The 27668-nt window shown below is 51.9% G+C and overlaps 1 protein-coding gene across 3 annotated transcripts in view; it reads right to left on the bottom strand.

Moving 5' to 3' along the window:
• Nucleotides 1-27668, bottom strand: part of LOC116950613 (insulin-like growth factor 1 receptor) — a 125705-nt gene that overhangs the window by 33590 nt on the left and 64447 nt on the right. For all 3 annotated transcript variants that reach the window (XM_032968519.2, XM_076073034.1, XM_076073035.1), the window contains exon 4: nucleotides 4114-4519. In XM_032968519.2, coding sequence (XP_032824410.2) covers nucleotides 4114-4519 — 406 coding nt within the window. The remainder of the gene's footprint in view (nucleotides 1-4113; nucleotides 4520-27668) is intronic.

Below are 27668 nucleotides of genomic sequence, written 5' to 3'. Positions count from 1 at the left end.
GTACTCGTTTAAGACTGAGTCGACCTACAGGAGGCCCATAGTGGAGTGCTAACCACACCATCTCACTCCCAGTCGTTTGATTCACACGCATGCATAGCACACCCATTACCTATTTGATACAAACACATTCGAAATATCAGCATTATTACCATGACATAAATCACCGCTGTTTTTGTTATGCAGTAAAACACGAATTATGTACAACTTGAAAAAAAAAAGAATGTCTCTCGGGTCTCTACAAGCGCACTGAACGTTTGAACGTCTAAATCCAGGTGAGGTACCAGACATCACAAGGAGACTTCAAAGAACCTAAAAATAACATTGGCGATAACAAAACACGAAAAATATCGCACCCCGAAGAGCTAAGCTAGAGTTACTGGCACCGGTGTTACGGGCACAATCGTGGCCTGCCCTGGATGTTCATGGTTTTCCATTCCTGTATTTTATGGAGGCAGTGGCAGCGTAGTGGAAAAAACACTGGTGCCTCGCAACAAGAACGTCTGGGGTTCGACTCCCGGCTCGGGTGCTTCCCTCTCTGTGTAGGGGTTTGTGTGTTCTCTCTTCCTGTTCTTCACGGGTTTCCCACGGGTTCTCCGGTTTCCGTCCCTAGCTAAAAAAAAATCCACTGCAATGGAACCGGTGTTGGCCAAACATCGCAATGCTAAAAATTATCTGCAAATGATTCAATTTGGGTTGCAAATATCAACATCGCACTCTACTGCGATAACTTGGCAGCACCCTCCTGAACAAAGAGTCTTGAGACTCGGTGACGCTTTCCTGGGTGAACAAGCGGAATAGTAATGATCCCTTTGCTTGGTTAGTTATTAATTTCACAGCGCACGGTGTATCACTAAAACTCTCTCTAACCAAACGCATCCCCCTGTGTCGGAACCAACAGTCAACCTTTGCCCGGTGGGAGGTCGCTCGTTTTCCTCTGTTGCCCCCATCGTCTGCGACTCTCTTACCCTAGCCTACTGTGAACTGCCCCTGTTCAAGTCCAGGATCAAGGCCATTTATGAAATCTCATCTCTCCCTGCGATTGACCGCCACTCTCTTACGATAAAACAAACATGCCCACTCGTTCTGCACAGCATCTTGAGATGCAGTCGCATGCAGCCCTTATATAAATTCACATTGTAGGGTATTGAACCAGTCTCGCCTAGAAGCCTATGACTAACTGTCTCTATAAAATAAAAATGTGCTCATTGTTTCTGGAAAGCGTTTTGAGATGTGGTTGCATTTAGACGCGATATAAATGGACGTTGTATATCAATGCATTGTGTCGCATGCGATGGGAGCCTTTGTGGGTTTTTGCTGCCGTATACTTCACTCTGCCCCCTCAGCCCCGCTGGTGCTGCCCTCCTGCGAAGCCCATAAACTCTGCTCCACTGACCGCCAACCATGCCGGCTGGCAAGGCCCTGGGTAGGTGGGCGCACAGAGCTACTCGGCGCAGGCACCCGTTCTCCGCGGGGCCTCGTGGCGTGTTCGCGTGTTCACGTTTAAAGCCTCTCACGAAACCGGCGACTCGCGTTCCCTCCTGCAGTTGGCCCGGTCACAGAGAGCCGGCCGCGTTTTTCGCCGAGTTACACAAATGGCAAACAGACATCCTGGGGGTGAAGTTCGCGGAGCAAAGGGCACCATGGAGGGCCCCCTCACCCGGTGGTGACCTCCATCGAGTCGCCCCTGCACGTGCGGCACGCGTGCTCCGAGCGAACGGCGGTGTTTTTTGTAACATTTAAGACGTTGGGTTTTTAACGCTCCTAACCGCCTCCAGGCCTCTAATGAAAGTTTTACGGCTTTTAACGACGTATTACGCGGCCGTTCGGCGAGGACTCGTAAAATAAATATTTTTACACAATTGATTTCCATCGTTTCTCTTCATCTGACTGTTGTTTTGTTGCTCGAAAGTAGTAGAGTGTAATTAAAATATTAAACTACTCAGGTGGCTGAGTAACCCCTTGCACTTCCGCTTGTGTGCAGATAAGAAGTGAATGCCGAGTAGGGGGGGGGGTCCTGGTTGTGGAGATAGGTGGCAGGGCGGACACTCGGTGCCTGTCTCAAAGCTCTCTCTGCACTACAGTTCCCGTACAGAAATGAATAAGACGAGTTCTGTGGATGCCAACACCGATAAATGAAAACAATATAACAATATTTTTACAACATTGAATTGAATTCGGGGGGAGGAGGTTTCTTCACCCGACACCTCTTTTTCGTGCCTCATCACACGGCATAAAGGGAACGCAACGGCGAGAGGTCGAGGGGGCATCTGAGGCGGGGAGATGGGCGCTGGGTCGTCCGGGTGCGTCTGGGCGCCGCTCCCACCCCACGCAGGACTGCGACGGGCTTGTGTCAAGAGAAAGATGTATACGAGCGCCCGGAATGTATTAATGCATTTGCGAAATGTATCAAATAAAAGATCACGCATCGGGCTATGCTGGGAATGTGCAGTGCACGATCGGCCAGGGCAGCTTGATGAGGCTGGCCGGCTCGCCAGAACAAATACCCAAAGCTCAGCACGCGATGTGAGAACGGCGGACGGCGGTCAAGCACACACGATAGCAGTTGCATTTCGGCAGCAGATGGTGCCAGGGGAAATACAAAAGCGAGATTTATTTATCGATACCTCGCTAACATAGCGGGGAGGGAATCAGAGAAAAAGCACCGTGGTTAAAAAAAAAAACCTCGGCTCTCAGTGCCCCCCTGAAACCTCTCCGCACTGCGGTACCCCCGCCCGCAAGGGAAGCGCGTGACGTTATGAACGAGTGGGACGGGCGCCATCGCCCGACGCGTAAAAATGACGGTGTGAAGCTGTGGAGTGTGTGGCCGTGTTCTGGTTACTCCGCCCGTACCCATCGTCTGGAAAACCTGCGGGTATTTGCCGGCGAGAGAGCGCGGCGGCTGTGGGTAAACACGAGGCACAGCGCAGGTGTTCCGCCCGTCCCTCGCTCGCCGCAGCGCCATCTATTTATGGCGGCACAGGAAGCGTTTCACGCCATCAATCGATGGTCCGTGCACGCCATGTCCTTTATCGGTGATCACCATCGGCTGTGGCGCAGTGCAAAAAAAAGCACACAAAACGTTTCCTATTTCCAAAATTAAATAAACAGTCGAGCTAATTCATCGACTCGGGAGGGGTTCCGTGAAAAAACAAGTGCAGCGCCGCCGCCGCCGCCGCCGCCAGTGTGTTTTGATGTCCGTCGAAAAGTGTTAAAGCGCCGGGTGTTTGCTGCGTCTCGGAGACGCATTTCCGAGTGCCCAGAGAGCAAAATGTAAACACGCGACGCGCTCTCGAGCGTTCTAACCGGTGCACCCACCGAGTTGGCCATTCGCCGCGGCTTCTGCGGATCGAACCTGTTACCACCCGGGGACACTGCAGCAACGTGGCTCTGCCATCGAGGTTTCCACTTGGAGAAGAGAGAGAAGGTGGACCGGGGTGGACCGGGGTGGCTCAGGGGTCAGCGACACCAAACCGGCATCGTTGAGACCCTGGGTTTTGGGTATTAGCCTCCGATGACTTAACCAACTATATTCACAAGTGGGGTGATTTGAAGGTCCCAGCTCAGTCACCATGACTGTACACAAAAAATACTCGATAATACATTGTTTTTTCACCTCATGTGGCCAACTTCCAGGGCACACACATGAAAGTGCAGCGCCCCCGAGCGTGAATAAGAGGTCACTTTGAAAGAGCTCTCGGAAGTAGTTCGGTTACGTCTCCTTCCACAGTCCGTCCACTAACACACGGGGGGGTGCGAGGCAAAGCTCCGAGTCAGCTCCGGCCGGACACGTTCTCTCTCGTGGCACGACGCCAACAGTACGAGGAGGATAACAAAGAAAAAGTGACATTTGACTGGTTTTTTGTTTTGTATGTTTTAGGGGCGGCACTCAGTGCCCATCTCGAACCTCTCCTCCTCCGCACTGCGGCTTCTCCCCTGGCCCGTAGGGGGAATCGCGTGACGTTACAAAAACCAACACCGACGCGTAAAAAAACGATGGGCCTGAAGCTGCACGAGCGTGGCGGTGTTCCCGTTACTCCGCGAGTACACAAAGGAGAAGAGAGAGAGAGAATGTGTGGTGGTGGAGTTGGGGGGAGCGACGGGCGGAACACGCACCTGCTCTCGTCCGTCATGTAGCCGGAGGGGCAGCCCGTGACGCACTCCCCGTCGTGGATCACGTACTCGGCGCAGATTTTGTCGCCGCGGCACTTGCGGTTCTCCTCGCGGCAGAACTCGAAGCTCACGCACCGCCAGTTCTTGAAACGGTATGTGCCCAAGGGGCAGGAGGCCACGCACTCCACGGGGCCCGTGCCCTGGTACGCGCTCTGACCCTGGCCTTGGGCGCCCGGAGAGCTGGTGACGGCGCCGGCGGAGGCGGCGGCCGCGGCGGGCCAGTGGTAGAAGTGGCGGCAGGAGGTGCAGGCGGTGGGGTCGTTGAGGCGGTAGCAGCCGCCCAGGCACTCCATGTGGCAGCACCCGCCGCCGTTGGCGCAGGCGCGCCGCCCGCAGTCCGACCGGCAATCTGCTCGCAACGGAACGGCGGACACGGGGGAGGAAGGTGAAGAGTCGTCATTAGTGCCGTCGTCGCCACTGCGCCGGAGAACGTCCAACAGGAGCATCAATGTCATCGTCGTCTCCATCATTATCACCGTTATTCGTTTTAACATCTTAAGGACAAACTAAAGGTGTGTCCGTGCCAGAGAGGACGTCCACCACAAAGATGGAGCGATGAAAACAGCTCGTGTGCAAGTGCTTGGTGGATTTCTGCATCCCCGGATGGCTTGTGGAGGCCTTCGTTCAGCATTTGATGGATGACGGCTGACAATGATGACGGTAACACGTACGTCCCCTTTCCCTTGTTGGGACTTCACGGCACTGTGAGATTCTTTACGCATGATCCTGCGCGGTCCAAACACCGTTCACCCTGCCGTATGCACCTTCATCAAACAAGCGGCAAATTCACGATCGCCACTTATTATCGTCACCATCGCCACCGTCGGGAGTCGTTAACGTGCGACAAGCGGGCGGCGGTGCATGCTGGGAAGGCGGTGCAGCCGCGCCAGCGACGCGCAGGAACTCATCGCACGAGCGTTCACGCGGCGACAATCGGCAGAAAGCCGGCGGTGAAACGCCAGTTGGCATTACAGGCTCCGTGCCACGGAGGCGACAGGAAAAAAAACAACAGGAATCGATTGGCTTAACAGTTTGCCAGCGAAAACGTAGGCTCGCCAGGTGCAAATCCACGCACAGTAATTGAGAAAGGGCGACTCGGGAAGAATCGCCTACGAGCCAGGCAAAGGTGACACGAAGCCTGCTAGCCTGCTGGTTTGTTTTCAAGTGGCAGCACCGCGGACCAGCAGCCCGGCTGCCCCTCCACGCCAGGGCCGAGCAATGGGCGAGGAGCACCACGCAACGTGACGAGAGAGCAACCTGCTCGTGCTCGCTGGCACACACGCAGGCAAGGCAGGGTACGCAGTTTACAGCCCAAGCCGCTTAGAGGGGGGTTCGTGGTCGGGGGGGGGGGTGGGGCGGGTTACGTGTTGTTGTTTTTGCACGCGTTGTTAATAAAATTAATAAATTAATTTACATGCCCAACACAGGAGAGAAAACAGAGAGAGAGGGAGAAGAGTTGCAGCAATGCAAACCGCTGCTGCCTGGGCGCAATATGCCAGGAATGCTGCCGGGCGGGCGGGCGCGCGGCTGCGGCACAACAATCCTGCCACCCCACTCCGCCGACGCCGTTCGTTCGTCAACTCAAACGAGGAGCAAATTTAATCGGGGAGGAGGGGGAGAGGCGTGGGGTTTTCTGGGCCGCAAACAACCCCGCGACGGTGTCACGCTTCTCAAGCGGCACGCTTGATAAAACGATGTCAGTTTGCAACAGCACCAAATTCGGACCTCCGCGGTCAGTCAGTCGGTCGGTCGGTCAGTCGCTTTAAATAAACAGCATCGCTTCGACGTTCTTAGACCCAATTTCAAATTCCAAAAGTTAAAGGGTGATAAACACGGCCGCTTGGAGGCACAAACAACGCTCGGCGTCGAAGGAATGCCACGCTTGTCGCGGTTCACGTCACAAATGCGTGCCCTCGCGCACGCACGCACGCACGGGGCAGCCGGAGAAAAAACACCCCCAATCGGCTCATGCATGATCACACGCTGTCACACACGCTCTCTCACACTCACTCTCTCTCACACTCACTCTCTCTCACACGCTCACACTCACCGTCTCTCACACGCTCGCTCACACGCTCTGTCACACGCTCCCACGCATGCTCCCATCCATGCTCCCATCCATGCTCTCACGCTCGTTTGCCCCCATGCATGCAATATAAGCATTCCACCACGGAGAGCGTCACCCACGCGCCAATTCAGCGATATACTAGCGGTGGACGATGCGGGTGCCGGCAGGTGACGCGTGAAAAACGATCGGCATTACCGTGGCGTCAATTATCAGCATGGCCCGCGAGCGGCGGTGTTGTGACGGCACTGGCTCGTTCGCCCACTCACCCCGCCCGCTCATTCGCACGCCGGCGCGGCGCGCGGCGCACAAGGCCGTGACGACCCGCGGTTTGCGCAAAATTTTGGCGAAGCGAACGTCGACAACCGCTGCACGGCACGGTCGGCGGTTTTGTTTTTGTTTTTATGCGGACAGCAAGCCGAGGCAGGGGGGGGGGGGGGGGGCGCAGAGTGACGAGACAAAGGGAATCATCGCAGGAAGCTGGCACCACCCCAGCTGGTGCAACCGAATACCACAGCCACGCTGACGGAAGGCTGTCACGAGCGCCACTTACGGTTCACAGAAAATAAATGGGTGACATAAGAAAATACTTTTGGGCTGGAGGTTGGGCCAGCCTAAGGCATATACAGTAATTGAAGCGGGGAGCTAAGTTTAGGTCTTTGACGCGTTCAAAGTCTTTATTTAAAGCCTGGTGAGTATCCTGGTGACATGCTAAATAACTTTGAAAAGGTAGGCCTCGTTTATGACTTACAGAGTTTGGCAAATCTAAATTATGGATTGTTTCATTTTTGCAAAGGCCATGATGTTCTTTTATTGATCGTCTGTATGTGAATGTCATCGAATCTGTCACTGATTATTGCACTATTTCATATTGTTACTTATCAAATTTGAGGTCATTGGTCACTAAATTATATATTCCCTGCGCTGCCACTTGAATATGCATCACAGTTATAAAAGAGACTAAAAACACTCAAGGGAAAAAAATAAGCTTTAACAGCTCAATATATTTTTGATATTCGTATTTTGCAGAAGTAAAGTTGATTTGCTGTAAAGTTGATTTGCTGTAATGCCGCGGTCATCGTCGTCTTCGGGTGGTTCGTCCCAAGCCAGTGTCCTCACCACTGCATTCCGAGTTCGTCGCACCAATTGTTACAAAGCCTCCCATACGTGCAGGTACACGCACGTGGCGAAATCACTTCAACCATTATAATACACGCGGCGTAATTGGGTTTCGAGAACATGGGAGTTGATATTCCCGTTTCTTATTATAAACGCAGGGCGCATCACGACCACCACTCGTATTGTGTGTATGTTGAACTTATTTCGCACCGTACGTAAACAACCGCGGGGAATAAAATAGTTAACAACGGGAGATACACGCGAGCCCCGGGAAAACAGCATCAAGCGCCAACCTGCCGCCAATTTATCTCCCAAAGTCCACCCAGAGGGCCATTGTGTATTGAGCGATTAAAAGCGCCCAGGTCGTTTCACGCATTCATTCTGCCGAACCGGGCAGCCAGGGGCTCGCGTCACGGCTGCCAAAGCGGGAAAAGCAACTGGGCTTGAGATCCCGACGGCTTCTTCTGCAGAGACGGCGAACACTCGGCCATTCATGCGGGGCGGAAGTGGCAAAGTGGGGGAGAAAAAAAAACACAAGCCGCGACAAGGCGGCCTGTGAAAGATTTACAGGTTATCGTCACAGGGAGGGAGAGGGGAGCGGAGGGGAGGGAGGGAACCAGCCACAGGCGCTGGGCAAGGCCAAGGCTAAACAACAGGAAATTAAGAACCACAGGGCGACCCCGCAAACAGCGTGAGTCACTCCAGGGTACGTGGCGACGTGGCAGGCAGGTGACAAACAGCACCCAGCGCACCTGGTGACTCCTGGCTCGGTGTCAACGCCCCTCGCCGTGTGATTTTCCCCCCTGCCACACTCCCCCCCACCCTCGGCTCGTGGGAGGGGGGGGGGACGCGAACTCCGCTCATCCTCGCAGTAGCGGATTTTGGCTGCTAGCCATCGAACAAAGACGCTCACCACATCGCGCACTTTCAGATGCGCTTCTGCGGCCATCTGGAACACACTTTTACAACTAGACTGAAAACGGAATTCATTTAGAACTCCTTTTTGTGTTTAGTTCAATGCCCTTCCCCCGCACTTTCGATTAGCTCGGTGGCTACATACTGGTGCCCAAAGAAGTTCTACAAACATACAGCAGCGGAGATGCTTCCGGTTAGGCGCCGGCTCCTTTGCTCGTTTGCTTCACGGCTGACCGTGGCAAAATTTACTTGTCTTGATCCCTCTCGCGTTCACTGTCAATTAACGTGATCCAGGTCTCCCGTGGACTGGAAAGTCTCAATGGGATCTCACCTGGTTTTAAATACAGCACTGTGTTTTATTGCTATTTAGTTTTCCTGGTTTGTTTTCTTAGTCCTGCTTTCTGGGCTCACCGTAATTTTTGTACCGAGTGCAGGCGATGGTCTGACAGCTCTTGCGAGACAGGACTCTTTGTAAACAAACCGGGTTTTATAGTACTCACGTTAAACCCAGCTTCCTTAGTTGGTCACCAATGCCAGGGCAGAGGTAAAATAAGTGTTGCTCCAAATTCAGGCAGCTCGCTGCCCCTTGTACACAGCTCTGCATCATCTCATCCGATCCACCAGCTTGCCTTTTACATCTGAGTGGCTAAATCAAATATAGTAAAACCTTGGATTGCGAGCATAATTTGTTCCGGAAACGTGTTTGTAATCCTAAGCACTCGTATATCAAAGCACTCGTATATCAGTTGTGATCACGTGACGCTCGGCAGACAAAGCGTATACGTACTACTCGTATTGCAAGACCTCGCTCGTTTATCAAATTAATATTTATTTGCAAAAATGTGCTCGTCTTGCAAAACACTCGCAGACCAAGTTACTCGCAATCCAAGGTTTTACTGTACGTCTCAAAATGCTGTGCAGAACGAGGGGGTATACTCATTTTATAGAGGGAGGCTCAGTCATAGATATCTATGCGAGTCTTATGAGTATCCGTATTGGAATATGGGTCTCTGTGCGAGTCTATGGGTCTTCTGTGCAAGTCATTACAGTACTAGAATGTAGATTCACGTGGCATCTGAATGCAACCGCATCTCAAGATGCTGTACAGAAACAGTGGGCACATTTATTTTACAGACAGAAAGGCAGTAGTCAGTCACAGACATAGGGGAAAAGGAATGTATTGAGCCTGAATTTGAACAGGGCAGCGAGTTGACAGCAGCAGAAGAGAATGAGCGACCCTCCCACTGAACAAAGGTTGACCGGGGAAAGTCTTGGTTTCTGCGGCGGAAAGCGTGTAGAGGGTAGTGAGTTGAAAATAGGAGAGGTAGGAGAGTGCGTAGAGGTGAGTATGGTGAGATGACGGGAGAGGTAGCAGAGTACATGGGAGTAGAGTGAGATGGTCGGCAAGTATTGTCTCCCCATTGTCTTTGGCCGTGCAACTGGCGACTGGGTCACGGCTCTCAAATGACGTCGTACCCCAATGTCAATGGGGGGGGGGCAGCAGGAAACACTCAGCAGGTAGGGCCCCGCCGTGTGTGGTCTCACAGCGCAGCGGCGATCGCAGAGACAAGAAGAGCAACAACAACAACAACGCTGTCCCTGCAGGTCCACTGGAGATAACCAGCACCCCTCCCCCCCCACTGCACTACCAGCCCGAGATAATCTCCATGGCACATGCTGCTGACTCGCTGTGCTGTGTCCCGGTTTCATGTTCCAAATTAACCATGTGCACTTAATAAGCGACGCTCTCCGAGAATCAACAGAGTCCCCTTGTAAACGGCATCAACGGAGCCCGGCGATGCTGCCCCTTCATAGCAATATTGATGACATTACTGCGTTGTTGTTATTATTGTGATCGTGACTATGATTAGGGGTGCTATAAATGTACCGACACAGCAGTCCCCCAGAGTCAAAACATAGCGTGAAATCATTAAAAAGGGGCTAAATAATTTAGAACGCTAAAGTCGCATGGTCTGCAACGTTTACCTTATACCGGCTCATGTCCCTTAAAGATTTACCAATGACATCCATTAAGATGGATGCATTACCCAAATGATATGGGTATCAAATCGCTTAACCGAGAATCTATTTTGGTTACGTAAATACACCGACCATCAAATGTAAGTGTTACACTAATTTTATGTGAATGCGTATACCAACAGGGTACGCCACGTACGGAACGAGGTGTACAAAAATAGACGTAAGAAGTAATATATATTAAAAACTTTTTTTAAAACACGCTTTGATGAAATGTACTTGTCACGGAAGAACTCCACGACTCCAGGAAGTGGCCTCGAAGCTTGCCACAACGTAAGGGGACCGTGGCCAATTACAGCCAACGTCAGTTGACCGTGGACAATTAGACCCAAGCCGAAACATAACATATAAAAAAGAATGTTTACAAATATTTTATTTTTATGATAGAATATAGTATTGTCATCAGTATGACATAAGTATACCAAGTTTGCAGTCGATACACCACATTGGGAAGTGGGTTACAATTGAGTTACAAGATTTGAAGATACGACAACAACAACAGAGTGAGTTAAATAAAAGCGTGTAAAATACAGCGTGCATGAACGAATGATAAACATGGTACAGTCCACACAGTACTGAACAGGCAGCACCACAAGCTATGACAGTGAATATATTTGTCATTAAACATTTTCTTGAAAGAAAATTCAAGTGCAATGAGTTTTGTTTTAATCCATTATTGCGATGAATTGTCATAAAACTCTGAACAAAAAATACGTTAAAATCTGAACGTAAAAAAAAACAACGGAAACAAGAAATGAACATCCAGCACCTCATGGACGCGATGCACGAAGACCCCCGAGGCGGGGGTCGAATCGCTCGGACCGTCCACGTGACTACAACAGAGCTGAACCGAGGCCCCGTGGCGTGCGCTGCAGCAGCAGCCTGCGCTCGTGAGCCTTGCTGCTCAGCGCGCATCTCCCGAGTTACCGTCGTCGCCCACCACGGGGGGAACACGACAGAGCGCGTCGCCACGCAAAACGATCACATTGCCTCCGGTTTGCATACCGCTTGGGTGAGGCCTGTTTAGCGCTCACATTCGTACTGCGGTATTATACTTTCGGCTGGCGTGACAAGACACCGGACAATGTTGAACGAGGATTTTTAAATTCGGACGACCGCGAAACAACGAGGCTGCGTCGCCCGCGGCGCACACGTGAGGCGCGCGTGGGCGTCTTTGCCGAAGGCGAGCGCGGCCGCGGCGCAAACAGCGGCCGCGGCCGGGCCTTTGAAGGCAACCCGAGATGTATTTTTGAAAGGAGCCGGAGGGCTAAGAGGCGCGTCACGATGCGTAAAAGAGCTATTTATCTGAGCGCTGACCCCGGCATCCCGGCGAGAGCACGGGCGAGAGCGCGCTCACCCACACCACTGTTTACATTTCTCAACTGTAGATCTACAAAAGTGGCATGCCCCGCTGTAAAAACACATCTCTTTTGGAGTGGGGATTGTATGGAAGGGTAAGGCTTAGGAGCAGGAGGGTGCGTGTTGGGATGAGATGGAATTTGGGGGGGGCCCAGGGTCTGCTGAATTTGAGTTTGTGATCAACAATGAGCGGTGTCAGCCCGCCAGCCAATTCTTTAGTTTACCCTCTCATTTCCTTGAGCCTCGTTTATGTAGTCTTTTCTTTGCTTGTCTCATTCGTACAGCTTTTGGCTGCTTCCAATATCCTGAATGTTGACATGACCGCAAATAATTTTCTCGGATTGAAACAAACACGGGAGTCCCCACACGCAATTCGATACGCGTATCGTGAGCCCGAAGAATCGACTTTGACGGTTCAGCGCTGCGTCACGACGCCCCAAGGGAACGCGAGAGCGGGTCAACGAGCCGACGTGCCCGCTAGGAAATGGCCCTCAATGTGGGGCCTCACCTGGTACAATAAAAAATAGCTTGGTGGTTTTAATGCGCCTCACCAATCACACCTTGGTGGCTAAACGGGCATAAACGCGGCGAGTACTTGGGACGGGAGACCACAAGCGCCTGCCAGGTGTCATAGGTATGTGGTTGCAGGCCGGCAGTGCCACCTTCTTGTAAACGGGCTGCGAGTGTTACCACCGGCACGTGTGTGTGGATTTTCTCCGGTTTCTCCGATTTCCTCCCACATGCAGCCAAAACACTCATTTGCGAAGAACTGACCAAACATCCCAGGAAAGCTCCTGGTAAAGAGCCTTGAAACTCACTTGAGCCTTCCTGCATAACCAACCGGATTGATCATCGCCATTATTATTATTAGTACTGCTGTCTCACCATTTCCGCCTGTCATTGGCGAGCGAGCGAGCCAGGGGGCAGCCGAGTGTCCAGAACGTGGCGCTGCATTCCAGGGTAGCCATGACGCCATGATAACCTTCAAACCGTACCGCGTGTGTGGGCCCTGCCGTGGTAGCACTGGCCTCCGACCACCCCTCCACCTACCACTCCACCCTCGCCGCTCCCCCCCCAGCACCCGCTCACCCCAGAGGCCGAAACCAAATGACCTGTATGGCATGCGCAGCCATAAAAAAACAAGTACAGGGCCTCCCCCCGGAGAAAGAGCCACCCGTCCCATCAGCCCAGTGTTTCTCCACTCCAGTCCTCGTGGCCCCCCAACCAGCCCTGCCCCCCCCCCCCCGCCACTTTCGCGCTCCCGATCACTGATATTTTTTCTACCCATGCGCAAATGAAGTCGCCAACGCACACACCACACGCGCCTGATAGATAGTGGTCACGAAAAGATGTACCCGTGGGGGGTTGCGAGAACAGACTAGAGTTGAGAGAACACCGACCTCGCGGCTATTCGGTGTCGGCGCCGACACCGACGCTTGGCGGCGGCCCTGCCGAAATGTGGCTCCAACTCTGAGAGCACGTTCGTAACAAAGTTGGCAAGACAGGTCGTGATGGGGAGCCTCCTCCATTTCGTTGAGAGGGGAGCTGACCAAACGAACGCGCGTACAAATAGCCAGGCATATGAAGAGCGAGGGCTTATGCCCACGTGCTCACTTTCTTGTGCATGTTTTAACACAACAAATATTTTTCTAAGTATTTTTCTGCCAATCTTGCCAATTTTTTTTTTATCAAGATCTGGCCATTGGTGCTGGCGAGCTTTGTGGCGAGTTCCGTAGCAGTTAGTTTTTAGGGATTTTGCGGTTTTCATGTAAACACGAGAAGTGTCTCCTACGTATTTTAAGGACGGACAAAATATTTCCCCAACTTGTTTACTCTAATAGCCTGTGAGCCATTTTAAAAATGAAACGGGCAATCAAAGTCAGCCACAACTTTTCTGAAAACATCTTCACACTCCGTGCTCGTCGGTAAATAAATGCTATTTTTATACATTTGTTTGTTCACTGATTCATTTCCAGACGTCACCCTCTCGCCTGCACCAGGCCCACTTCAGGCCTCTCAGGTGGCGCCGGGCCTCGCGATCAAGACACTCAAACTCTTGACCGGCTTAAAATTCCAGGTCAGTTTTCATATTTTTCCCTTAAATTAAAAAATTGTAAACCTCTTTATCCATCCGCAACTCTTAATCCCACGCACTGCGGAACAAACGCCGGCGGGATTAAGTGAAGGTGCTACGTGGCAACTGTAAACGCGACGAAACTATGGCGAAGGTGGCGCGGACGTGGCGACGACGGAGGGGAGCGGGCGCGGCTGCCACCGCGTTGCAGTTGACGGCGAGTTCACCGTTGGCTTTTTATCTCCCGAGACAAAATAACCCGCCCCCCCCCCCCGTCACGGAAATCACAGCGAAGGCTTTTGTGCACGTTTCAAGTCACGTTACGGCCGCCTCCTCAAGGGCGCCGTGCGAGCAGAAAAACAGGGTTAAAAAAAAAACCACCCACCGCCACCACGTGCTAAATGCGTTGGCCAAACAAAAACAATTGTCGTACGTTTCCAAAAGAAAGCGAGAGACATTCAGTGGCCGTGACAACACACCGAATATTTGTTCCTAGTTGTAGAATCTGAAATCCACCGAGGCGGCGGCGTCCACCGAGCTCGTTTCCCGGGAACCCCTGCACTGTCTGAGAGTGGCGGCAAGTCACCCACCCGCTGGGGTTGTTCGTTTTTCCCCCATCGCAGCCTCGCCATTCCCCAGCTCAACCCCAGCAGTTTCAGTCAGCCTCTCAGATAAGACGGGCAAGTTCCGCGAATCGAGATGTACATGTCATACTCATTAAAAATGCAGATATAATAATTAGTTACGATCACAAAGTGTCCTCTTACTTGGGCACAGTGCATCAAACAATTAGCACTGTAATTCAAATAGGAATCATTAGTCCCCCTTTCCTGACAAGGGAAGAACGCTCTTCAAACACTACGGTGACGGGAGTACTCAAGACCGATTTTTTTCCCTTCCACGCAATAATGAAGGTGCATTGTTTGTTACATTTTTTTTATGAATTAAAATATTTTATCTGGATAATCACTTGAGAGGGGAACACACCTCGTTTGCAGGGGTGTCCAATGGTCAAACCATCGAATGATTACACAAATAAGCCACACATACTACTGATATCAGCACCTTCAAAATTAACAGCCCATATCAGCAGCGTAGCATGGTTCGCATTTGGAGCCCCGGTGCAAGGAATGCAATGGGCCCCTTCCCCCACTTCGACTCCCCCCCCCCCCCCCACTGCTTCGTAAACCCGGCACCTGCACCCCTCGGGGCCCGTGGGTCCCCCCGGTGCAACCGCACAGCCTGCTCCCCCGACAGCCACTCCCCCCGCTGCCCAATATGCATCGGCGGGCAGATAACGACGCCGCTGATTGCGCGGCAGCCTCAACGGCGCAAGCGGAGCCGCCAACACGGCGATCTGCGCTAACAGATGCGACGGGGGCCCGTCGCGGGTTGAAGGGGCCACGCGCGGCCGCGGAGAGAAAAGCGTGGCGGGCCGGGGGAAGAAAAAAAAAATACCGCAGCGCGAGGAGGCGAGCGCGCGCAACGTAAACAAGGGGCCAGCACAGGGGCACTTGGGTTGGCGAACCTTGGACCAGGAGACCACGGCGGCGGCGGCGGCGGTGCCCCCGACCAGCCGCCGCGTCCACCCAACGCACCACCGCTCGCATTCGTACTGTGCCACCTGCGTCAAGCGGCCCTATTGTCGCTCCGCTGCTGGACGAGGGCCTCCCCCGGACCCCGCGGGTCGCGCCGGTTAATCGACCGCACTCTGCCGTGCCGGTCGGCGCACGGGTTGCTGGAGGCAGGGAGCGTAGATACGGGAGCATAGAAGTACAGCGCAACGATGGATTGGGCTGGACAGCCCTCTGCTGACAACCACGTGGCACGGTCCCAGGGACCGCCTCTGACCACCCGGTCCTGCGTGAGCAAGTTGGGGCATTGTCATTCACGAGAGGTTTGACCTCGCGTCGGACGAAACCAGAGGACAGAGACAAAACCCATCACCATCGCGCAAGAGGGAGTGGGGGCACCCAGCGCTGCCGACATCCATCCAAGCACGAATCGGGGCTCAATCCTGGCTCACCCTGAGAGGGGTCACAGGCCGCTTAGTCAACAAGGCGGGGAAACATTACGTCAATCCACCCATACGTTCAAGACACTTCTCATGTTTACATGAAAACCACAGAACCCCTAAACCAACGGCTACTAAACTAAGCGGCACAGCTTGCCAACATCAATGCTTCGATCTTGATGGCGTATTGCCATGCGTTTGTATACAGCAGTCTAGACGCATGCATTTATGCACGGATGCGTGCATGTATAACGGATGATGCTGGTGTGTACTCATGCATATATTGAATGTACTTAATATACACAGGTGGCTTGGTGGGAATGTCAGCGGCTCAAAATCGGAAGGCGATGAGTTCAAGTCCTGGTCAGGAGTTGACTTGGAAAATCATGCTTTCTGTAGTCGATAAAATGAGTCGACTGCGGTTGCCCTATGAATAGATTCGTCCCAGTCATAGGAATGTGGAATTCTCACCGCTGGCTCAGGGCTGTAAAATGGGAGATGCGCCTCGCCTCGATGTTCGTTTGAGAGGATATCGCTTGAGAATCATTGTTCAATACACACCGCAGTACCATTACGGTGAACGACGGTGGGCTCAAGGTGGCCGACAAACCTTCAAACGTGAACAAGGAAACGGGCCAGCGCCCAGCTGGGTACAGAGGGGAGCTGGAAGGATCGAACTGCCCGGAGCAGGCAGCACACATGATACGCATTTCGTGCGTCACCCATTACAAAGCACAACTCCAACCCCGAACCCAAAGCCCGCGCAAAGGGAAATAAATAACACGCTCAGGCGGGGCGGGCGGGCAGACGCACCGCGGGCTGACACGGGGTGCACACGAGCTTGTTTGTATGGGGGTGGGGGCGGCAGTGGGGTCAATCATGTGACCAGTCAGTCAGTTTGGCGAGTCCACAAACAAGGAGGACCCCGCCAAAGAGGGGGGGGGAGGGGGGTGCCGACGGCTGGCCTGCGCAGACGCCCGATTGAAATGCCACCGGACGAGGCCCCGTCTCAAACGCGACGCGGCTTTATTCAAAACGGGGTTCCGTCACACAGCGTCTCCTCACGTACACGCGCCCGAGCCCAACTAGACCTGCCCCGTCATCCCGACGAGCGCGAGAATGAACGTTCCCAATCCAGGATCCGGCGGCGCCGCGGTCCGTGCCGTACGTTCGCTGCGGCCGCAGACTGGGACGTGGCCAGTGCCGGAGCGCCACTGGGGCGCCACCCACGATGGGATTGCGCGCCTGCCCCCTGCCTGGAGCGGGGGGCCGGCGTGCGGGCAGCGCGGACACCGTAGCCCCACCCAGCCAGCATACAGCACGCCCTGCTTCCCCATAGCACGCCCCCCCCCCATCTTCCTATGCGTAGCATGCGCTGCCTCCCTATGGCATTCCCAGCCTTCCTGTCCCACACAGTGTCTTCACACAGCATTCTGTCTCCCCCAACCTTCGCGCAGCACGCCCCCATCTTCCCATAGGGCGCGCCCTGCCTTTCCATACACTCAAAAGCCCTGCAAGGGTTCACGAATGAAATGGGAATAACAAGTCGGAATCTAAGCACCGTGTTATTTTGATTTGTTATCTGTTGGATAACCCATGTGAAATACTCTTGACTGCCAAGAAAACGAGAGACATTAAAAAAAAATATATAAACCTACTTCATGCCACGACCGGGATGGCCCTCAAACCACAGCGATTCTTCCACATGTACCCGGGCTGTGCTTAAGACGTCGCCGGCAGTGGGATGTTTCATCAACAGCATTTGTTAGGAACCGCGTGGGGGAAACGTTAATCTTTCCCATAGTTTTGCGGTGCGCAGATGCCGTGCTGCCTCACAACCGTGGAGCGGTTCGGGTAAACGAGCCCTCGTCGAGCACCCTGCCCGCCACGCGCGCGCACGCACGCGCACACGGAGAAGTTTCACTCTTACATTGAACACTTAACTAAACTATTCTTATTTTACCAGGTAAGGCCCACTGATCTATATAGCTTTTTCAGAAGCGACCTGGCTTTCAAAAATGATAGCTCAACGAAGTGGCTTATCACGTGGAAATTTATAGCGGCCAAATACTCTAAAACGCGTCATGTTGAGTCTAAATGTGGAAGAAAAAAAAACCAAGGACCCCGAGAAAAACCCATGCAACCAGGGGGAGAGAGCGAGACACGCAAACTCCAAATATACAGGCGTCAGGGTAGGGATCGAACCCACGACCTCTTGTATACCAGGCGAGGTAGTGAACATCTCTTCACCGTTGTGGCCCTGTAACGATGACGCGGGGTAGGAAGAACGAGTGACAGCATTCATCAGTTGACAGGTGTGGTGTCCGGCGACTCTGGAGCAGATGCCGGGGTAGGTGGGAAGGTGAAACGGATTCACCGGTAACTACATTCGCGAATGAACACGCGCAGAGGAACGAGGACCTCGATGCGGACGCGAGAGGTGGCACTGGGTGGGACGATGCGACAGGCCAGCGTGGTCGCCGCTGATGTTTTAATTCACCAGGGCACGAGCGATGGCGGGAAGCGTCCGCGATGAGGAAGCAGCATTGGCGCTTAGCGTCGTTGATGTGCTCCACCCGTGGCTTCAACCGTCGGGAGCTTTTTTTGTATTTCTCTCACCCTCTCTCTCCTTTTGTTTTGCTTCCGTTCATCTCCATTTGTTTCTCAAATTCAACGACTCCATTCATGGGGGGGAGGTGGGGGTGGGATGAGAATTCTGAACGGAACAGCCGAGAGCTGGCTCCAAGCCACCACTCAACAGCCCCGAGCGCAGGACGCACAAAGATCTCCCGTGTAGCCTTAACGGACCGTCCAGGCAAGTGCTGTTAGCGAGCAACTATGAAGGCCGGGCACGGCACACGAGGGGGTGCGTGGCCAACACCACGCCCTGGCCGCCTGAGTCAATTGAGCACCAGGTACTCGTTGGAGGCTGAGTCGCCGGAGGGGGGGGGCAGGACCGGTTCAGATATTCGTTTCCGATGTAGGTCGTGAGCAGGAATCTAACTCGGGTCGCCGGATTCACAGTGCAGCGCGCGCTAAACGCTACTCCACCGCTCACCCCGTAGGACGCGCACACACTCACTCCAACACTCCCGCACACGCGCATTTACAAACAACTACAACGGATCCCCCGTGTAGCCTACATAGGCTGCTAGGTAAAGTGCTGCTAGTGAGCACCAATAAAAGGCCAACTTCATGCATGAATTAGGGGGTGGTGTGGCCACTACCACAAGCCAGCCACTGATGTTTAGACCCCGCACCGGATACTGAGTGACCGAATGGACCTCAGGGAAGCCCAGGACCAGGGTGGATGAACACCACTCATGTTATATTCTTGGTCCTTTTGGTAAGTCACGTAGAAGGGAAACAATAAAATAATAAAAATATAAAACAATAAAATTCTCACGACGTTACGGACTGCAACACAAGCACTCATCATCAGGTGTGAAAACCACAGCAAGAAAATTTGAAAAATGTGGCAGTTATTTTTAACGTTAGCACCACGGAGAGCGATTTGACAGTTTGTTCAGATGGACGAGTCCATCTATGTTCGGAAAAGAGGAGGAGGGAGATGAAAATAATGGATGCGGTCTGAAAGCCACCGTAAGCGTGAACAATCAATTAAGACCCGAAATGGTTTATCAAATCCTTCCAATGATTGCTAAGCCAGAATACATTTTCTAGTATGAAATTGTCTCTGTTTGTATATGTGGATAGCCTCATGAACGAATCTCTGATGGCAGCCAGATGGCTTGCAAAGAACCTCTGTCTTGGAGAAGTCAATGTCATGTGAACCTACTGAATTATAACAATGATCTGCCACGGCCGAGGTGTTGGTCCTACCATGTTTAAGGTCTGCGTTGTGTTCACGAATGCGGTCCGAGACATGTCGTTTGGTTTCTCCAATGTAACTACTACCACAGAGGCAACTTACTTTGTAGACGCCAGGGTACTGTATGTCCGGAATCACATCTTTTACAGACGGAACCAGATCAGGGATTTTATGTAATGCTGTGGTTTTCACACCTGATGATGATTGCTTGTGTTGCAGTCGAAACGTCGTGAGAATTTTATTGTTTTATATTTGTATTATTTTATTGTTTCCCTTCTACGTGACTTTACCGAAAGAACCAAGAATATGAATCCCTGCAGTCACGAAAGCTTCAAATCAAAATTTAAAACCACTTGTGTTATCCGTGGCCAGGAATCGAACTCAAGCCACCGGGTTTGTAGCGCGGCGCGCTAACCATTACACCTCCTCCACTGGTGGACGGTCACAGTATAGTCCGCTCAAACACACACACAGGAACACACACACACGAACACAAACGCTGTTTACGCCCCACATTCATAAAACAAAGACCGAGACAACGCATTTAGTCCGTGGGAGCAAATGCTGCCGTCGCTGATTAAGCCAGCCATGCACGGGCTTAGTACAGCAAGTAGGTTACTGACAGAATGTACAACAATGAGCTTATAGTGTTTTTTCTCTCTCCAGGCATTGTGTTTACATATATGTGTGTGTATATGCAAAGGATGGTCCAAAAGTCAGGACACAGGTTTATTATATTGACAAAAGTTTATTATATTGTTTTAAACCACACAGGGTTATTTAAACTGACAACCATTAACATTACGACTGCATTAATTATTATTTGAAATATTCAGGATTGTTGTTTAAGATTGCAGTTAATCATGAAACATTCATCACTTGTCTCAATTCACTTGGGGTTCCTGGTCGAGTTTTGTAAAAAACGGATTTGAGGTGACCCCAGAGGCAGAAAAAATGATATTCATGATAATAGAACGAAAATATTAACTTTAGAGAATAAAAAATAAAACGTTTTAATGCCAGCGTTCAAGTAAATGAAATAACCTGACGGGGGTGGGGGGGGGGGGGCGAACTCCCGTGACTCTCCCACGCTCGCACGAGCGGCAACAAGTGCGGCAGGGAAGTTCGTCGGGCACTAGGAGAGACGCCCGAATACTTAATGGTAATGGTAACGTATAAAAACCGACGTCCCTGCTCAAATTTCTGTACCCCTCTCTTTCCTTGCCGCGGTTTGCGCCGTGTACCGGGGCTGGTGTTGAATGAAAGGAATAAACAATCGGTTAAAAAAATCACAAAAACTTAGAACCCTTCGCCAACGCATTAGGATGAAGGCCTCAACCACGGCGTGTTTTGGCCGTGGGTACATTTTTTTACCGCACTTCCTCAGTGAGCGTTGGTGGTCAATGAGTGCCGGAGATGCCCAGGACCGATTTAGACATCGCTTGCCACTGATATTTGCCGTCGCCGAGAATTGAATTCGGGTTGCCGGCTTCATAGCGCATTGCGCTAACCACCGAGCCAGCGCTCCACCCCATGTTCTTCACGTTACGTTTATGAGAGTTGGGTGGCATGGCGTGGGATGGGCAACTCCTGGTTCTAACGGCGCTCTTATGGGACGAGTGCCGGCACTCGCACTACGGCACGGCCCACCGCACGCCTCTTTGCCGATCGTTACATCACCGACATCGTCGATATGACCACCCTCGTCGCCAGGCCTCATCCCCAATGACAGCGTGGGTCAGGCAGAGCGGCCAACACGCTGTAGATTTGTCAACCAAACCCGGCTGGGGCTCGGCGTCAAAAGCGGTAACGGTGCCGTGGCGGGCGAAGCTACGGACGGGATCGACAGGGGCAGCTCCGCGTGAACGCCGCTCCGAGGGACATGGCCCAGGGGCGGCTTAGGCGGAGATGGAACCGTGCTGTTGGCATCGAGGTTTTTCTAAAAAAAAAAAAAAACTATTTTTATTTTACCAGGTAAGGCCCACTGAGAGCTCTTTTTTTCAGAAGCGACCTGGTCACAAAGGATAGCTCAACGAAAGTGGCTTACAATGTGGAACTCTATAACAGCAGCCAAAAACTCTTAAAGGCGTGTTGATTTTAAATGTGAAGGGAAAAATCGGCGGACCCGGTGAAAAATCCACGCGACCACGGGGAGAGACATGCAAACTCCAAGTATACAGGCATCGTCAGGGTCGGGATCGAACCCACGACTTCCTGCACACCGTGGGGTCACTCACTCGCAAACCGCGGCCAGCACCCCCGACAGCTCAAGGCCGGTGTCTCAGATCGCGGCCCCCCACTCCTCCCCACTGACCACCTTATCTTGGCGCGCCTTTCATTGTTCTCTCGCTCTCTTCATTTCCTCTTCAATTACAGCGCGAAACACATTACAGGTAAATATGAATTCCCCAAGCACGGCTCTTGCGTAACAAACCAGCGGCCGTTTGTTTTGTTGACATTAACGGTCGTTTTCCCGAGGTTAGGTGTGTTGCGCGCGAGTTCAATGTTACCACACAGTCGTGTGGATTTTTCTCCCGAGTCCGTTTTTTTCCTCCGTATTTAGAATCAACAATGCGCTTCGAATATTTGGCTGCTATAAATTTCCACATTATAATATGCACTTCATTGGGTTATCATTTGTAGCCGGGTCACTTCTGAAAAAGAGCTATGCAGCTCAGGTGGGCCTTACCTGGTAAAATAAAAAAAGAGTTTAGTTTAAACAGCAAATAGTCAATCCGCTGCTGGACGAAGGCCTCCCCACATCTAGCAGAATGTGGCTGGGGGGATGGGAGCGGAGGTTTAAACTGACCAGATTTCACCAAGCTGATCGGCGCAGATTACTGAAGATTAGGGCCCAGGAATGGTTCAAATATCACTCGCCATATAGACGCTGGCAGTGGCGGCTTTCAGGTCGTATTATCGTCATTACGATTACGGGCGTGCATAGTTTGTCCAGTTACACGCGTTACGCAAGTCGAAAAGCAGGTCGCGTGAGAATCGTGTCCCCAGGGGAAACGACTGCTGCCCCTTCCCGCGCCTCTCCCCCAACGCGAGGGCAGGCGGTCCAAAGGACGCGGCGAGGAAGTAGCCACACCGGACACTGTGTACAGCCCTTTGCCAGTCCATTGCGGGATGAAGGCCTCCCCATGCTGTTGTGGCGATGGCGTACCAAACGGTCTCTCGTTTGGTACGGTATCCGAAATGCAACTGGCAAAAACACGCCAACTGCACGTCGTAGGTCTGGCGGCAGCATCGACGTACAGATTGTCTATGTTCAGTTTGGTAATCTATTCGACGGCACCAGGAGCCGCTTGATGTATCCTATTCCTTTGCCTTCTGTGCGAGCCCCTAATGGGGGGGGGGGGGGGGGCGGTGGCCGGTTAAGTGACACCACACAGATTGCACTTCCACACATTCGCAATTAGGCGACTGTGCCGGTCGGTACGTACACCCACCGCCGCTTTAGATCTCCCTTGCCGCCCATGTCAGACGTGGCCGGGAATCACATTTGTGTTCTTGACAGGTTCATAGCGTTGGGCGCTACCGTACGGTAGCAGTAGAAGGGTCCTCTATTTAACCAAATTAACCCACGGTGGCAGCGTGTAAACGTCTCCTCCGGCACGTTTCCTCTCTGCCGCGGCCGAAGCGCGTAACGTTTATATTTAAATCCAAACGGTGTGCGCGCACAATGGAAATAGGGGGGGGCGGGCATGCGTGCCCTGTTCGTGATCGCGCACAGAGATAGCGGTGGGGGGGGGGGCCGGCACGTGTACCACGCCACTCGTTGTAGAGGTTCGCGGCTCGACTCCGGCCGCAGCGGACGGTAATGATCCCCGTGATGTCATCCGAAACGAGCAGGCCATTCGCGTGCCGGCGTCACGGTCCAAATTGACCGAATTTGATGAATTCCACTGCTTCCCCACTGTCAGACTATAACACGTCCGTGAAACACAGCCGCCTGCGTGAAGCGCTACAAGAATCGCTCAAATATACCAAATGCACGACGTGATCATAACGTCTCTTCCTTGTGCGGCAACAACAGAAGCCGTAGCTGGGCGAGTCCGCGACTCCGCGTGTTCGTAGCGCGCATGCGTAGCAGCCCGTGTACCAACGGTCCCCCTCCCCACCCTCCCCCTCCGTGTTTATCTCGTGTTCTTTGAGCATGATGACACTGTCCCAAGTTACGATCAGTTAGTGGACTCTGCCAAGGTTCAATGACTGCGTTAAAAACAAGCGCGCGCTCGCTCGCTGTGACAAGCGCGTGCAGGCGCGCACTCGCACAGGAACGCGCGCACACGGAGGACGTGCACACAAACACTGGTGGGGCGGGCTGGCGGGTTATGCAAGCGTGCCGGTTAAAGGTTGTTATTCAACTCTCCCGAGCCGCCACCATTTTGAGTGGGAACAGCGCAACGCGTTAGCTCACAGCGACGAGTCCTCGCCGAGTTCGCCGTCCCTGCCGCAACCCCAATCTGCGTGGTGGCCGCAAGAGACAAAGTAGTAATAATAATAATAGCGTATATAAAAGCAATGACAGTTAATAATCATTACCATCGTTATCATTAGCCATAGTGAAGCCACTGCTGGATGAAGGCCTCCTCTCCTCCTAGCACCTCTGACAATCTCGCCATGTATTAATCTGCCACGCACCGGCACGTGAGATTATTGTCGCTCCATCTCCCCCGTTCCTTGTTTCCCACCCCGTTTCTTCCAGCGACGTGTTTGAGCGATGTCATTAACGTGCGTAAGTTCTCGAAACCATGTCCTCTTTTTTATTGAAAACTTTCGTTAATATAAATACAAGAACATGTCCTCCTCTTTATATCTCACAATGCAAGGCCGTAGTAATAATAATATATATTGGGGGGGAGACATCCCCCGCCAATATTAAAATATGCTCAAAATGTCCCCCCCAATATATTGCTATAAAATAGATTCATGTTCATATGATTGTGGTTATGGTTGTACTTTATTAATCCCGAATCTCTGCCATTACATACAATCAAACAAGAAATGGTAAAAAAGAAAAAAACAGAGCAATGTAATACAATACTCTATTAGACATTGTTGTAAAAAAGAAATAAAAAGTCCATCCTATGTGTTCGTGAATTTTTTTTATATTTTAGGCAGGAAATTCGTTTTAAAATTTAGATTTTTTTCTGGGGGGGGGACCCCCAGACCCCCTGGAAGATTTGGTCCCCCACAATGTTGACTCCATGGCTACGGCCGTGTCACAATGCATTTGCAAGCTTGCATGTCTCCCTCGCTTCTTTGCGGACTTTTCAGGTTTCATTCCGCCCGCCCGCGAGATAGCAAAACACTTTTTAAACATCACCCTTTGGTTTTTTCGGTAAAGTCACGTAGAAATAATAAAAAATAAAATTATATAATAGCATACGACGTTTCGATTGCAACACAAGCAATCATCATCAGGTACAGAAGAGCTAAATTTAAGAGAGAGAGGAAACACATAACCGCAGATATATATACAGATCTTAAGTAGAGGGAATTAACACAGACACACCAGGGGACACAGAGAGAGAGACGGAGCACACTAAATCAAACAGGGTTTAGCAAAATTTGGAAACTACATAAAGCAACACAGACGGTCGGTTAAAACACAATTAACACATGGTCTGGTAGATTACGCTATTTCAAAGATTGCTAAATTGTAAGTTAAGTGTGAAATTTAAAAGATCGATAGAACACAGACCGAAAAGAGACATATGGGGAGAGACAGGCACACAACGAAGAAGTAAAGCCGCATCTCTGTGACGACGCCTTAAATAAATTTTAGCTCTTCTGTACCTGATGATGATTGCTTGTGTTGCAATCGAAACGTCGTATGCTATTATATAATTTATTTTTTTATTATTTCTACGTGACTTTACCGAAAAAACCGAAGAGTAATTCCTGCACCTAATCAAGTTCGAACTTTTTAAACATGTTTATCGTATGACAATCATGTTTCTGATCTATGTCACAGCAGCAAGTTCTATGCACTGATTAAGAACTTTCTCTCGATGGCACATTTTGGCGAGTCACTTATCATTTGCAAGCTCACGTTTTCAAAAGCACTCCAGGCTGCTCCCACCTGCCTCTTTAGTTCAACATTTTTATTTCAGTCCACTATTAATCGCTGCCCCAAGGTACACACGCGCGTGTATATTTGGTTGTTGCATATTACGCTTGTTTAGCCAGGAAAGCCTCGCTGAGCCTTGAGATTCATTTTCAGGAGGGTCCTGCCAAGTTTTCCACCGAGGGGAGGCGTGGGACATAATTGCTACGCTTCCCAATGAAGTAATGCGCGAGTCATTTTTAAATGTGGGAGATTTGGACCACGACGCCGACGCACAACGGCCTAAATCTTTATCGAATGACGTCACGGCATCTTTGACGTCCACTCTGCAGCAGAAGGACCGTAGTATTTTATGGCTTATGCACCACAAATATTAACCAGGGCAGCCTGTCGGATTCGAACCGTGAACCTGGGTCATGTCAACCGTAGTGCTCCGTTGAAGAAGAAACGATTTTGCCGAGTGTAAAACAGTGGGGGCAGAGTGTTTGTTCCCCGTCCCGTCTCATCTCGCTCGTCCACTTGAACCCCCTCCCCCCGCTATCTTCGTGCGTCTCTTGATGCCACCCAGAGTAGGTGGCGGGCAGTGGAGGGGGCGGCGACGCGCGGGGGGGGGGTGTCAGTTTGTTTTGGGTCAAGTGTCAGTGTAGGTCGTGTGCCTCGAGCTGCTACGGAACTCTTGACCCCGTGACCTCTGGGAAGTGCCAGGCCCACCGCCTCCGGGCGCTACTCGACAGCGCTGCCCATGCCCGAGGGGGGGGCGTGGCACGAGGTAAACGGGCGCGCAAATATCCGGCAAAGCCACGGTCGCCATCCAATTAAACGCGGAGCGTTCCCAAGTTCCCAAGGCGCCGCGGCCAGAGTTTTCTGACACAGCCAAGTTTCCTCCAAAGTAGAGCTGGGATATCTGATCATGGGGTGCTGCGGTGGCAAGATGTTAACACCTTCACCTGGCCTACAGGAGGTCGTGGGTTCGATTCCAACCCAGATGTCTGCTGCTGTATATTTGGAGTTTGCATGTCTTAGCCCCCGCGGTGGTGTCGATTTTTCTCCAAGCCCTCTGGTTTTTCCCTCCACATTTAGAGTATTTGGCTGCTATAAATTTCCACATAAGCCACTTTTGATGATCTATCATTTGTGACCTAATCACCCTGCACAATGGTCCCACTAAAGGCCTCCAACTTTCAGCGAGCTGTAGTAGACCGTCTCATTTGTTTATATTGCCAACAACAATGCCATAGTGACAGAACCGGGGTACAACGATATCCATCTCTTTAACAGCACAATGTACGACGCGTGTACGCAGGATTTAACGACACTGAGAGCGGGGCGGGGAACGGGGGTGGCGGCCCAAGAGGGGTCGTGCAGCCAGTGCATCCTGGGAGCGAGTTGACTACACCGCACCACGCCTCCGTCAAATGTGGGATTTGACTCTCGGCCGCATTCTCACGGCCGGCGGCAACAATCGCCCACTTTATAAAGAGCGCGAGCCTCCCATTCCGTCGAATTTCTATTGCTCAGGCCCGTCTTGTTGCTGTTGCTGCGATTCTTGCAAACCCATTATTTCAAATTATTTTACTGCCCCTATATTTTACAAGGGGAGTGGGGGGGGGGATGGGTGGAGTGGTGGTGCAGAGGTTCGTATGTTGTACTCCGAACCAGGCGACTTGGTGTTCATTCCCAGCCACGGCCAACGTCGGTGGCAAGGGATATCTCGACTGATCATATGGCCACCCCCTTCACCGACCCTGCATTGTTATCGATAGCCTTGTAATTCAGCAATCACGATTACGTTTCCGCACTTGGAATTCAGAGCCTTGAGTCTCGAACGCAATAGCAGTGGTTAGCTCGCTTGCGCTGTGTGCTTCAATCACCGCCGTGGTGAAGTATCGTCAAACAATCCCCACGACTGACATGGTATTAGGAGCAGTGGACTGATACACTTCTGTACATGTGTACGTGTTCCACTTTGCTGTAGTGGCACCTCCTGCACAGGGAAAGTACAGA

The sequence above is a fragment of the Petromyzon marinus genome, chromosome 40 (genome assembly GCF_048934315.1).
Source record: "Petromyzon marinus isolate PM22_M1 ecotype Great Lakes invasive population chromosome 40, UKy_Petmar_22M1.pri1.0, whole genome shotgun sequence".
In the NCBI taxonomy this organism is placed as follows: Eukaryota; Metazoa; Chordata; class Hyperoartia; order Petromyzontiformes; family Petromyzontidae; genus Petromyzon; species Petromyzon marinus.
Note: the sequence above shows the minus strand (reverse complement) of the source record. Positions and strands in the feature narration are given on the sequence as shown.